Source organism: Erinaceus europaeus, chromosome 3, assembly GCF_950295315.1.
Source record: "Erinaceus europaeus chromosome 3, mEriEur2.1, whole genome shotgun sequence".
NCBI classification, from domain to species: domain Eukaryota; kingdom Metazoa; phylum Chordata; class Mammalia; order Eulipotyphla; family Erinaceidae; genus Erinaceus; species Erinaceus europaeus.
This window is the reverse complement of record NC_080164.1, coordinates 65,184,869-65,198,792: the sequence shown is the minus strand read 5'-3', so window position 1 is coordinate 65,198,792 and position 13,924 is coordinate 65,184,869. Positions and strand designations below refer to the sequence as shown.

Below are 13,924 nucleotides of genomic sequence, written 5' to 3'. Positions count from 1 at the left end.
GTCCTTGTGCTTTGAGCCACATGTGCTTAACCTGCTGCGCCACCGCCCGACCCCCGATTTATTTCTTTTGGAGGTTAGCTGGTGGCATACTTAGTTAAGTACACACATTAACATGCATGAGGACCCAGATTTGAGGCCCCACTCCACACCTGTAGGGGAAGCTTCATGAGTGGCAACACAATTCTGCAGGTGTCTCTCTCCCTGTCTCCCTTTCCTCCTTAATTTCTTTCTATCCAATAAAATTAAGTAAAATGGAAAAATGGTTACTGGTAGCAGTGGATTCATCGTGCAGGCACTGACCCCCAGCAGTAACCCTGGCAGTAATAAAAATAAATAAGTATAAAAAATATTTATTTAATTTGATAGAACAGGGAGAAATTGAGAGGGAGGGAGAAAATTGAGAGAGAGACCTGCAGCCTTGCTTCACTACTCATGAAGCTTCCCCCCTGCAGATGGGGACCAGGGTCTTGAACTCTGGTCCTTGAGCATGGTAACATTGGCACTCAACTGGGTGCACCACTGCTTAGTCCCTCCAGGGCACCCTCTGATCAACATGTGGACAGATATTCCTCTCCGGGTGGATGCCAAATGACCCTGTCAAGTCAACAATCTGTACAGCTAAGTGCACCATCATTTTCATCTGTCTGTCCTTAAATATTATTTCAACAGTGGAGAGCTAGAACTTACTTGACAGTGTTTTAGAAGTAGTTCTGGGCCCTGGATGGCGATGCACCTGGTAGAGGCAACACATTACAGTGCACACCTGGGTTCAAGCCCCCAGTCCCCATCTGCATGGGGGTTGGGGAAGCTTTACGAGCTGTGAAACAGTGCTTTAGATGTCTCTCTCTCCCCCTCTCCCTTCTCAATTTCTGTCTCTATCCAAAATAAAAAATATATTTTAAAAATAAAGTCTTTAGAAGTAGGTCTGAATTTCCAACTAAACTAAGTCCAAATCCAGCCTGTCCCAACTTTGGGCACTCTCTCCTTAACCAAGCAGTGACTGAGCACCAATAGCAGGCAGCACCTGGCCGCTGGTAGGGCAAGGACTGAGAGCTACTCCTATCTCTCAGTGAGTGTGCAACTACCCTTGAGGAAATCCAGCTGGTTCTGCCTTCACCACATATCCTGGAGTCAAGCCATTTCTCTCTACTCTTAGCTCCCACCCTCACCTGAGAACCGTCCTCATACTCTTGGCTTCAACTTCCCTTTGGCCTCAGGCCAGTGGCATGGCCCCACCCTTGGGTTAGTCAGTTGCTTGATCTCTCTGTAGAAACCCCTCAGTGGCCCATCACAGAGAGCTTCTGGCATGGCCTTTTCTTCCTTCTTTAATGTCCTCTGGAACTATTGTCTCTCATTTCCTGTTGCCTCCCTGACTTCATCCCTAACAGCTTTCCACCTCAGTCATGCACTGTATACATGCTGGTCTCCTTGACACTCAGACCTGCCAGGCACATTCTTAGCTCAAAGGCTTTGCACCTACCTGTTCCTTGAGATATCTGTATAGTTACGTCATAAGCTTTCTACTTTGTGCTCCAGTGAGGCCTACTCTGACCACCATATTCCCAAGTGTGCCTCTCCTATGACATCCCCAATGCTAGTCTCTTCTTTCATTTTCTTTCCTTTCCTTTCTTTCTTTCTTTTTTTTTTTTTATTGCTGGGGCTCAATGCCTGTACTACGAATCCACTACTCCTGGAGGCTATTTTTTCCCTTTTGTTGCCCTTGTTGTTTATCATCATTGTGGTTATTGCTGCTGTCATTGTTGGATAGGACAAAGAGAAACTGAGAGAGGAGGGGAAGACAGAGAGAGGAAGAGAAAGATAGACACCTGCAGACCTGCTTCACCGCCTGTGAAGCAACCACCCCCTGTAGGTGGGGAGCCGGGGGCTCAAACTAGGATCCTTAGGCTTCACGCCATGTGTGCTTAACCTGCTATGCTACCTCCCGACCCCCTCTCCTTTCATTTTCTAGGTGATACCGTCACCTCCTCTCACACTCTTCTATTTGCTTGTTGACCTTTGTTTATCAATTCAGTGAAAAAAAAAATTAAATGCCCAGTCCAAGGGCCCAGGATCATGGCTCAGTGGTCGAAACCCACATTGTTCTCATGAGGCTCTGCAGTTAATCCCTGGCACCACGTGGAAGCAGCAGGGAGAGGAGTGCTCTCTCTTTCTCTCTTTTACTCTTAAAAAAAAAAAAAAAAAAAAAGGTTGTAGTCCAGGAGGTGACACAGTGGACTCTCAAGCATGAGGTTCTGAGTTCAATCCCTGGCAGTATATATACCAGAGTGATGTCTGGTTCTCTCTCTCTCTCTCTCTCTCTCTCCTCTTATCATCTTTCTTCTCATGAATAAATAAAATCTTAAAAAAGTAGCCTATACTAGAGAGGTGGCTCAGTAGTGATGCATGCAAGCGCAAGACCCTAGTGTTGATCTCTGGCATTGCATGAGGGAAAAAAATTTCATTTTTTTCCAAATCCAACTCACTTCAAATTGTAATAATTATGCCACAGAGAAAGACCTAAAGATGAGAGTCTAGCCGTAAGAATGGTGTAAATGCCCATGTCCTTCTCTTTTTCCTTTGTAGTTTCCTGCCCTGCTCTGAATGCTCCTCCTGATGGCAGAAAGTTTGGAAGCAAATACTTGGTGGATCATGAAGTCCATTTTACCTGCAATCCTGGTTTCTGGCTGGTTGGGCCCAGCAGTGTGGTGTGTCTTCCCAACGGCACCTGGACAGGGGAGCAACCCCGATGCAGAGGTACATCCCCCCCTCCACCCCGTGCTGGATTCTTCGCAGCCCAGCAGGAATCTGCTGGATAAAAGGTGTAATTCACTCTTGTAAGTCACAAGACTGAAGTCTGCCCCATTTGACCACTGTTCCTTCACTACAGAATAGTGGTCAGTGTATCTGACGACTTACCTTCAGGCCAGACCTGGGCTGCTGCCTGTCCACATGAACATACTAAACCCTCACAACACTTCAGTCTTGTTTTGCACATGGGAAAGTTGAGACACACTGAGGCAAAGCACCACACAGAAGGTAGACAGTCTCAGCTAACTGCACCCAAAACCTCTGACCCCAAGTCTGTTCCCCAGCATCTCAGTCTGCTCCAGATGCTAGCTATTGAGTCTCATCTTTTGGGGCAATAAGCCTTCTGTGGGTTGGGGATCCAGGTTAGAGGGAGGTTCTGCTGGGAAACATTCCTCACAGCTGCTCTGTTCTGAGACTGCAGTTTGTTTATGAGGCTGCTAGTGACCTCTGGGCTTGAGGAAGCTCCTCATATGTCCTTCATGTTCATATGTGGGCTTCTCTAATGTTATTTTTTTTTTAGTTGCCACCAGGGTTATTTCAGGGGCTCAGTGCTGGAAATATCAATCCACTGCTGCTGGCGGACATTATTTTCTTTTCATTTTATTGGATAGTACAGAGAGAAATTGAGAGAAGTGTGGGAGACAGAGAGAAAAAGATACCTGCAAATCTGCTTCACTGCTCATGAAGCGACCCCCCCCCCCAGCGGGTGGAGAGCAGGGACTCGAACCTACATCCTTGCGCAGATCCTAGAGCTTAGTACTGTGTGCATTTAACTGGGTGAGCCACCGCCCAATTCCCTCTCCCTCTCTCTATCTCCCCCTTCTCTCTCAATTTCTCTCTGTCCTATCCAATAAAATGGGAAAAAAAAAATCTGCCAGCAGCAGTGGATTTGTAGTGCCAGCATGGAACCACCACAATAACCCTGGAGGCATAAGGTGGGGGAGAGAAAGAGAGAGACATGACTTGTGGACTGTGGCTCTCCAGAATCTAGGCTTGAGTCACCCAGAAGGTGATAAAAGGCAGGCCCTGGGGAGTCAGGCAGTAGCACAGTGGGCTAAGTGCATGTGGCTCGAAGCGCAAGGACAGGCATAAGGATCCTGGTTCAAGCCCCAGGCTCCCCACCTGCAGGGAAGTCGCTTCACAGGCGGTGAAGCAGGTCTGCAGGTGTCTGTCTTTCTCTCCCCCTCTCTGTCTTCCCCTCCTCTCTCCATTTCTCTCTGTCCTATCTAACAAGGATGACAGCAATAATAATAACAGCAATAATAACTACAACAAAAATAAAAACAGCAAGGGCAACAAAAAGGGAATATATATGGCAGGCCCTGAGACCTCAACATAGCTATTGATTTGGGTCGGGTCTTTGAAAGATGAGAGTGGGGAACATCTGTATTCTGAATATGATTTTGACATTGACTTAATTTTGAGAAACACACTTCACTGGCCTTGATCACTGCCTGTAGCAGAAAGGCTGCCTGCTGCAAGCCAACACCAGGGCTGTGTTCTGACTGAGTGTATGTTGGTCCCAGCCAGGTAAAACAACCTGTGTGTGCTCACTTCCACCTGCTAGGAAGGCCAGCTGTCCCCATCCCATCTCCACAGAACAGGCTCCTTTACTGGGGTGTGAAGGTCAGAATTTCTCTGGGAAGACTGCTGCCAAATGTGGTCTGCAAATCTCTTGACCTTTCCAGTTGTCATAATATTTCTCCTGACATTTGCCCATTTTTTTAATTTTTTATTTGTTAGTAAAATAGTTTGTTACAAGACTATAAGATGACACTGTATAGTTCCACACCACACTCACCACCAAAGTTCCATATCCTTACCCTCTAACCTCTCAAAGGTAAACACCACAGTTCTCACAAGTTTTATAGTTTGTTTGCTTCGGTTTTGTTTGGATTTTTTTTTTTTTGCAAGTTCATATAAATCAGATCTCTAGATTCTACATATGAGTGAAACCATCTGATAGTTGTCTTTCACCTTTCTATTTATTTCATTAAGCATAATCACCTCCAGTGTCATCTATTTTTGTCCCAAAGGACACAATATCATCTTTTTTGATTGCAGAGTAGTATCCCGTGGAATCTATATTCCATAACTTCTTCTTTTTTTATTTATTTATTTTCACTTTTGTTGCCCTTGTTGTTTTTCATTGTTGTTGTAGTTATTGTTGTTGTTACTGATGTTGTCATTGTTAGATAGGACAGAGAGAAATGGAGGGAGGAGGGGAAGACAGAGAGGGGGAGAGAAAGACAGACACCTGCAGACCTGCTTCACCGCCTGTGAAGCGACTCCCCTGCAGGTGGGGATCCGGGGCCCTTACGCTGGTCCTTGCGCTTTGTGCCACATGAGCTTAACCCGCCGCACTACCGCCCGACTCCCGTAATCCATAACTTCTTTAGCCACTCATCTGATAACGTGCAGTTAGGCTGCTTCCACTCTTTGGCTATTATGAATAATGCAGCTAAGAACATAGGGGTGCGTATGTTTCTTCTAATTTGTGCTTGAGTGTCCACTAGATAAATGCCTAACAGTGGTATTGCTGGGACATAAAATAATTCCATTTTTATTTGTTTAGGGACTCTCCATACAGCCTTCCAAAGGGGCTGTACCAGTTTGCATTCCCATCAGCAATGCAGTAGAGTTCCCTTTTCTCCACAGCCTCTCCAACACCTGTAATTTCCTAGTTTGTTGATGTAAACAGTTCTCTCAGGTGAGAGATGGTATCTTAATGTTGTTTTAACTTGAGTTTATCTAATGATAAGAGAAGTGGAGCATTTCTTCCTGACACTTGCCCTTGAGTTGCCAGCTCACTCAATTGTAGTCTTTGTCTCCCTTCTCTCCCACTCTCCTTCCTCATCATTTTTCCTTCCCTGACCACCACAACAGAGGATTGTCTGGTGCGGCCCAGCCTAGCTTTCTACCAGGGCCATGTCTACAAGATTAAACTTGGGAAAACTGTTTATGAAACAAAGCCATCTCAGCACACTGAGATCTTAGAGAGACATATTTCTCTCTCTCTCTCTCTCTCTCTCTCTCTCTCTCATCCTCTCTCCCTCCCTCCTCAGGCTTCATGCCTGTACAATTCCACCATTCTTAGCAGACTTTTTTTAAAATAGTTTTTATTTATTTATTTTTATTTATTTAAAAAAGGAGATATTAACAAAACCATAGGACAAGAGAGACTGTTTTTTTTTTCTTTCTAAGTATAAGGTGACAGAGAAAGAGGAGAGACACCATAGCACTGACCCACCACTCAGGAAGTTTCCCCCTTTGCAAAGTGCTTCCATATGGTGGCTGGGGGCTCAAACCTGGGTCTTTCTTGGTGCATGGTAAAGTGTGATGGTGGTGATGGGGCAGAAACACATTCATGTATCACAGCCAAGTCATTGAGTCATCTGCTGCACATGACTTCTCCCCAAACTCATGTGTTGACAGTTCTGTTCTCAGCAGGAATTTATTTGATTCATGAAGACTGTCTGCAGTAAGATCTTCAAAGGGGTGCCACCCAGGCTTGTCAAGAGGAAGAAATAGTGTCCCTATCTGTTACTTGGTAACCAAGTGTTACAGTACTAGCAGTGTGAGCAGGACATAGGCTAGAGTTCAGCAATCAATTAGACCCCTCCACCACCCTGCCCCTGCTCAGAAGAGGTTCTAGAATCTTGTCAGCACCCACTGCATGCATCCATTTCATGCTCCAAACCAGCTGTCGTGTTCACAGTGTATTGTGACTACAGATGTGGGGGTGGTGGTGGTGGGAGGATAATTTCTTAATTACAAGGAGATTCATTTTAAGGCCCAAAATGTCAGTGGAAAATGTGGCAGTGCTCTAATTGCCCTTCCTCCCATCCCCAGTGAATTGTATGGAAAGAAGGTAATGAACCCAACTTGGCATAAAGAGGAAATGACACATAATGACAGCATTAAAAACCCCAGTGGGCAGAGGGAGGTTCCAAAACTCCAAGACGGAAAACAGCCATTTGGCTTCCTGTATTAATTCCCTTCTTTCTCTGAAAGGTGCGTGTTTAAAATTTGAGGCTTTCTGAATTGGAAGACCCATAACTGCAGGCCTAGTCCCTTTGACAACACGGATAACAAAAGAAAAAACTTGAGAGAGGGGGGTGGGTGGTGGCACTTCCGGTTGAGTGCACAGCCTACCATGTTCAAGGACCTGGGTTCAAGCCCCTCTAGTGCTAGATGGAAAGAGTCACAAGAAATGGAACAATGCTGCAGATGTCTCCTTCTTCCTCCCTGTTTTCCCCTTCCTTCTCAGTTTCTATCTATATCCAGAAATAAATCTTTTAAAAGATTAGAGAAAAGAAGATCTCTGTGGGTCAGGCAGTGGTGTACCTGGTAGAGCGCACACATGACCATGAGCAGACCTAGGTTTAAGCCCCTGCTCCCCACCTGCAAAAGCAAAAGGGAAGCTTTACTAATGGTGAAGCAGTGCTGCAGATGTCTCCTTTTTCCTCTGTCTATACCCCAAAATAAATAGAAAGCTTCCAGGAGCAGTAAATTTGTAGTGCAGGTACTGAGCCCTAGCCATAACCCTGCTGGCAATTAAAAAAAAAAAAAAAAAAAGGAAAGAGAGAGAGAGAAAAGAAGAAAGTGCTAGAGAGAGAAAGAAGAAAAACCTTTGTCCTTTAACACTGTCCTGGAAGAAAAATTATTTTTTCATTAGTCCTTCTCACACCCCCCAATCTTTACTAGTCCACTAAGCCCATTTTTATGGAGCACCACTTGTGTACAAAGTATTGCGCTAAGTACCAGGGATCTAACATTGAGTCTAGCAGACACTACCCAGCAAAGTGGAGCTGACATTCTAAGGCGGAGGCAAGTAAACAGGAAGCCAGACACAAAGCTAAGCCAAGCCATATTTGTGACCACTGCTTTGAAGAGAACTAACAAGAACCTGAGTATAAATGCCATGGGGATCAGGGAGAATTGAGACTCTAGTCTACAGTGGTGACGATGGTGTGGAGACCAGAAGGGTGAGTAGAAGTCAGTCAGGTGGGAGCAGAGAGTGGGTGGCATGGATGCCATCCTAAGAAATGGGACTAATGAAGGCAAAAGCCCAGAGAATGGAAAGAACTTGGCACACTTGAGGAAATGGAAAAAAGAAAATATAGCACCTTGTCAGTGGAGTAGAGTGAGCTGAGCATGGGCAAGGCAAGGTGGAGGGACACAGCCTAGTTCTCTGTGTAGTTTATGGGCATATCTCCCTGGAATATCTTCCTGACTTTATTCTCTGTGTTATTACACTAGTTCGTATGAGGTTTGAAATGGGGGGGGGGGGACAAAAGTCCTTTTCTTTCACTCATGTTTAGTGAAAGTAAGGTCAGGGTCCAAATAAGTTCCATACATTATAATAGGCTGAGATGTCTCTTGTAGCTTATGTAACTGATAGACGGTCTCAAGTCTTCTGCTCCTTCTCCTCCCCACCTCCATCTCATTCCTTTGTGTATTATTTGTTGAAGAAAATAGTAGTTCTCACAGCCCCAAGTATTGCTAACAAGTAACAAGAGATTACAAGTGATCTCTGTGGGATTACTCGGCATGATCTGGCCTCTGTACCCCACCCAATTTTATCAACATATAATTAATTGATAAACAGCACTACATAAATTAAGGTGTATAGCCTAATGACTTTCCTGTAGCGAAATGATTATTACCACAAACTTAGCTAACATTATCATCTCTTAGAAATAAGGAAACGGCATTATTTTTTCCCCCTGGTGATGAGAACGTTCAGGATCTGCTCTCTCAGTAACACTCATGTATTTGTACATCAGTGGTAGCTGTATAGACCGTGCTGTACATCACACTCCTTGTACTTACAGCGGGAAATTTGTACCTTTTTGTGACTGCATTTCTCAGAGACTAGTAGCTAACGCCTAAGACTTGATCAGCTTCAGGTGGGTTTTTGTTTGTTTGTTTGGTTTGGGCAAGACAGGTGTAGATACTTCAGTCTGGAAGCCCCTGCTGTGTGGTCATCTCTTGCTATACCACAGCCTTCTTGAGCATCATTACCATCCTCAAGCTGACATCGCTCTAGTTGATTCCATAGGAGGGACAGGGAGACAACTCCCATGTTCTTAGATTTTTAATAAGTGTGCAGTTTTGGGCTGGGGAAACAGCATAATAGTTATGCAAAGTGACTTTCATGCCTGAGGCTCTGAGGTCCCAGGTTCAGTCCCCATCACCACCGTAAACCAGAGCTGACCAGTGCTCTGGTCTCAGGTCTCAGGTCTCAGTTGGTGTCTATCTGTCTGTCTCTCTCTCTCTCCCCCCACCTCTATCTCTCTCCCTCTCTCTCCTCTCCCCCGTTCTGTCTGTATCTCTTTCATTAAAATAAATAAATAAAATGCTAAAAACTGTGTGAAGTTTCACCACTGGATGTCATCTTGGCTGCACATAAACTGCCTGTCACATCTTTCCTTCAGTATCTCAAATACAACCCTCTATCTTCTGTTTTAACTGGTATAGTCGTTGAAATCTTAAGCACCTTACATTTTTTGCCTAGAAGCCCAAAGTGTTTTCTTTCTCTTTGAACGTGAATCACTGTATTAAGGTCTATCTCAGTGTTGGCTCCCTGGGTTAGTTTTTTCTGTTGTGCGCTAATCTTCTTAACTGGAGGGGTCTGGGCTCTCAAAACTTTCTAGAACAAAACCCAAATATTGAGGAGATTCTAGTGAGAGAAGGATCTAAATTGAGCCCAACAAGGAAAATTGGTGTAAATGGAAGAGATGCTAACTGGGAGAGAAGTGGGCAGAACTGAAAGGGGTACAGCATAATGGTTATGCAAAGAGACTTTCATGCCTGAGGCTCTCAAGTCCCAGATTCAATCCCCCACACCATAAGCCAGAGCTGAGCAGTGCTCTGGTAAAAAAAAAAAAAAAAAAAAAAAACCTAAGAAAGTATGAGCCACATTGAAAAATAACAAGAGAAGTGTCAGCATGAGTCAGAAGGTTAGAAAAGCTATGTGAGAAAACTTACTTCACTGAAACATCAGTAACAGAAAAATATTTTTATCAGATCGCCTACAAAGTGTTGTAAGGAAGCTTACAAGGTTGGTCTGGGAGGTGGTATAGTGGATAAGGCACTGAACTCTAAAGCATGAGATCCCGAGTTCAGTCCCTGGCAGCACATGTACCAGAGTGATGCTGGGCTCTTTCTCTCTCTCTCCTATCTTTCTCATTAATAAATAAATAAAATCTTTCTTTAAAAAGCCTATACGGTAACATACCTGGTTGAATATACAAGAACCCAGGTTCAAGCCCCTAGTCCCCACCTGCAGGGTGAAAGCCTTAAGATTAGTGAAACAGGACTGTGAAACAGGGCTGAAGGTGTGTCTCTCTTTCTATTTCTACCTCCCTTCCTCCCTCAACTGCTGTCACTATAGAAAACAAATAAATTAAATTAAAGCAAAAAAATAGTCTCTACAATGAGGCAACACCATAAAGTCATATTTATGAAATGGATGAAACTATACCCTAGTATTTCCCTTTTTTTAAAAATAATAAGTTTCTACTTTTATTCTTTTTAATTTTTTAGTATTTTTATTTATTAGATAGAGACAGCCAGAAATTGCAGAAATTGAGAGGAAGGGGGACATAGAGAGGCAGAGAGACAGAGAGACATCTGGACCACTCCTTCACTTGTGAAGTTTTCCCCCTACAGGTGAGGAGTGAGGGCTTGAACCCAGCCCTTATAATCTGTAACATGTGCACTCAACCAAGTGCACCGCCACCTGGCCCCCCTTTATTTTACTTTTTTTTTTTTTAATTTACCAGAGCACTGTTCAGCTCTGGCTTATGGCCATGTAGGGGATTGAACCTAGGACTTGAGAGCCTCAGGTTTGAAAGTCTCTTTGCATAACCATTATGCTATACCCCCACCCTTTTCTTTCTTTCTTTTTTTTTTTTTTTTTTTAGATGAAGGCAGAGAGAGAGTGAAAGAGACCACAGCACCAAAGCTTCCTTCAAGATAGTGGGGGCTGGGCTCAAGCCTGGTGCTCACACATGGCGAAGTAGCACACTATCCAAGTGAGCTATTTTTGCCAGCCCATCCTTAGTATTTCTAAACAAGCTGAAAAGAATTTCATTTGAAGATAGAAACAATTAAAGGATAGTCAAAGTAAAAATGAGCAGTGATTAAAGAAATGAAAAATTAAGGGGGAAAAAACACAGTTCTAAGTTTCAAAACAGTTCAGTAAAAGTAAAACATTTAGCTCAGTAGGGGCCAGGGAAGTGCACACTTTACCATGTGCAAGGACCCAGAGTCAGGCCCTGGCCACTGCATCAGAGTATCATGCAAAGGGGAATCTTCACAAGTAGTGACACAATGCTGTGGTGTCTCTTTTCTTCTCTCTCTCTCCCTCTCTGCCTTTCACTCTTTATCTAGAAAAAAAAAAAAAGGGGGAGGGAGAGAGTAGTCCACGAGGACCAGTAAAATCCTACAGACACTGAAGCACTGGGGATAAGACATAAAATGGGAAACACTTAACTCAGCTCCAGTGAAGCATGATTAAAACAGAATTATCATCCATGGTTTGGGCTTGCCAGCCTCTCTCCCAGCCACTGCCGGGGTCTTCTTTACAGCTCTGAAGTCTCCCTGCACTTAACTAAAGGCGACAGTCCAGGGCAGACGTGAACGTGACGACAAACTGCACTTCAATCTGGACACAGATGAGGCCCTAGGACTGGGCATCAGGCCATGGAATGCTTCTGACAGTGCATTAAGATAAGAAATAAGGAGAGTCTCTGTGCAGCAGCCTGTCTCGAAATGGAAATCTTGGAACAAGATCCAGAGGGGGCACAGGGCGTACGAGTCTTGGCATGGGACATTCACACATTTCTCTGTTGAGCTGATGACCCCACCAGGCTTGCCCAGGTGCAGCGAGTACAAAGGGCTCAGTGTCTATGCAGGAGGCCCAGCAAGGTGGCACCATGGCACTAAACCCACTGGGGCCAAACTGAAAGATGCTAGTGCTCACACTCGTTGGCTCTCTGCCTGCCACTTCGCGGCTTAGTGGCCTACCCACTGTCAGACTCAGTGGTCGAGCAATGGCAGAGCTGGACGATGGTCAAAGACAGGACTCTAAGTGCTATGGCATTTGTGTTCAGTGTCCTTCCAGACACATTCCTGGAAACTGGTCATCTGCAAACAGAATGTATTTGAGAGAGAGCATACCAGGCTGAGGTTACTAGGAAACTGAAATGACTCCCTCCCCAGGGATAAGCAGTGTCTGGAGTGTCTAGTTTCTTTCATGATTAATAGAAACCATATAATCATCTACATAGACCTATGTAGCATCCCAATCACGAGGAGGCTTTAGAGAAGCTGAAGGCTCTGCCAACCCACCCACAACAAGGCTGTTGTTCTCATTTGGAGCAAAGCACCTTTTTCTTCCTCTTGATAGTTACAGCAGGAAAGGATGCTCTTCTGCCAACAAAGAGATGCTTCCAGTGTTCTCAAGATGCTGTGGACAAGTTAGTTAACTAATAAACCCCTTCTCTCTGGTGAAAATGGCCTAAGGCATTCATAATGGCATCAGGAATTCATAGTAAGCGGATGTAAACAGAAGGCTTTAAACAATTTTTTTTTTTATTTAAGAAAGGAGACATTAACAAAACCATAGAATAAGAGGGGTACAGTTCCGCACAATTCCCATAACCCGATTTCCACATCCCACCCCCTCCCCTGATAGCCTTCCCATTCTCTATCTCTCTGGGAGTATGGATCCAGGGTCGTTGTGGGTTGCAGAGGGTGGAAGGTCTGGCTTCTGTAATTGCTTCCCCGCTGAACATGGGCATTGACTGGTCGATCCATATTTCCAGTCTGTCTCTCTCTTTCCCTAGTAGGGTGGGGCTCTGAGGAAGTGGCGCTCGAGGACACATTGATGGGGTCGTCTGTCCAGGGAAGTCTGGTCAGTATCCAGAACCTGGTGGCTGAAAAGAGAGTTAACATACAAAGCCAAACAAATTGTTGAACAATCATGGACCTAAAGACTGGAATAGTGCAGATGAAGTGTTGGGGGTATTCCCTGCATGCTCTTGTGTACTTCTGCTTTCAGGTATATATTTTCCCCTAGTTTATGGGCACGGGTGAACCTATGCTCTATCTCAGGGGACCTGGACTATATCTAGGTTTGGGGACTTTATTGGGGAGTGGAACACCTGGAATGGAATTAGAGAATACTATGAAAGGAAAGGTCTCACCCGAGTGATGAAGCTGAAGGGTTGTCATTCCACACCTGAAGTCTCTGGTCACAGTCTGAAGTGAAGCATGCTGGGGTGTAAACAGCCTTTTTATTTCTTTCTTCCCCTTCCTTCCTTTCTTCCTTCCTTCCATCATCCATTCATCATACCTTCCTTGGGAAATTAGTGGTTTACAGTAGATACAATTATCGATACATGTGTAAAATTTCTCAGTTTTCTGCAAAACACTCTCATCCCCAACCTACATCCCCCTCCACAATCCTATGCTCGGACCTGAAAGCCCCCCTAGCCCACCCCATGCCCAGAGGCCTTTACTTTGGTGCAATACAACAAAGGCAGTCCAAGGTGTACTTTGTGTTTCCCTTTTCTGTTCTCATTTCACATCTTCTGTCCATGAGTGAGATCATCTCATATTCATCCTTCTCTTCCTGGCTTATCTCACTTAACATGATTCTTTCAAGTTCCATCCAAGATGAGGTGAAGATGACTTTATCATTCTTAATAGCTGATTAGTTCTTTCTCTTTCCCTTCCTTCCTTCCTTTCTCTCTTCTCTTTCTCTCCTCCTTCCTTCCTTCCTTCCTTCCTTCCTTCCTTTCTTTCTTTCTTTTTCTCTCTCTCCCTTTCTCTCTTTTACCAGAGTACTATTCAGCTCTGGCTTATGTTGATGCTATGGACTGACCCTGGGACATCAGAGCCTCAAACATGAGTCTTTTTGCATAACTGTTATGCTACTGCCCCCACTATCAACTTTTTTTTTTAACCTAATAAGAAAATGTTAAGTATTTATCATGGAAATGGAAGAATACAAAAAAAAAAAAAAAAAACCAACCACAAGCACATGAACAAAGTGGCCTCTAACCCTACCATAGAGAAAACTATTAAACATGGCTCTCTATAT

At 44.4% G+C, this 13,924-nt stretch overlaps 1 protein-coding gene across 1 annotated transcript in view; it reads left to right on the top strand.

The window, feature by feature from the left end:
* FBLN7 (fibulin 7) overlaps positions 1 to 13,924 on the top strand; it is a 59,290-nt gene that overhangs the window by 28,036 nt on the left and 17,330 nt on the right. Inside the window, exon 3 of the mRNA XM_016192149.2 lies at positions 2,584 to 2,754. Coding sequence (XP_016047635.1) covers positions 2,584 to 2,754 — 171 coding nt within the window. The remainder of the gene's footprint in view (positions 1 to 2,583; positions 2,755 to 13,924) is intronic.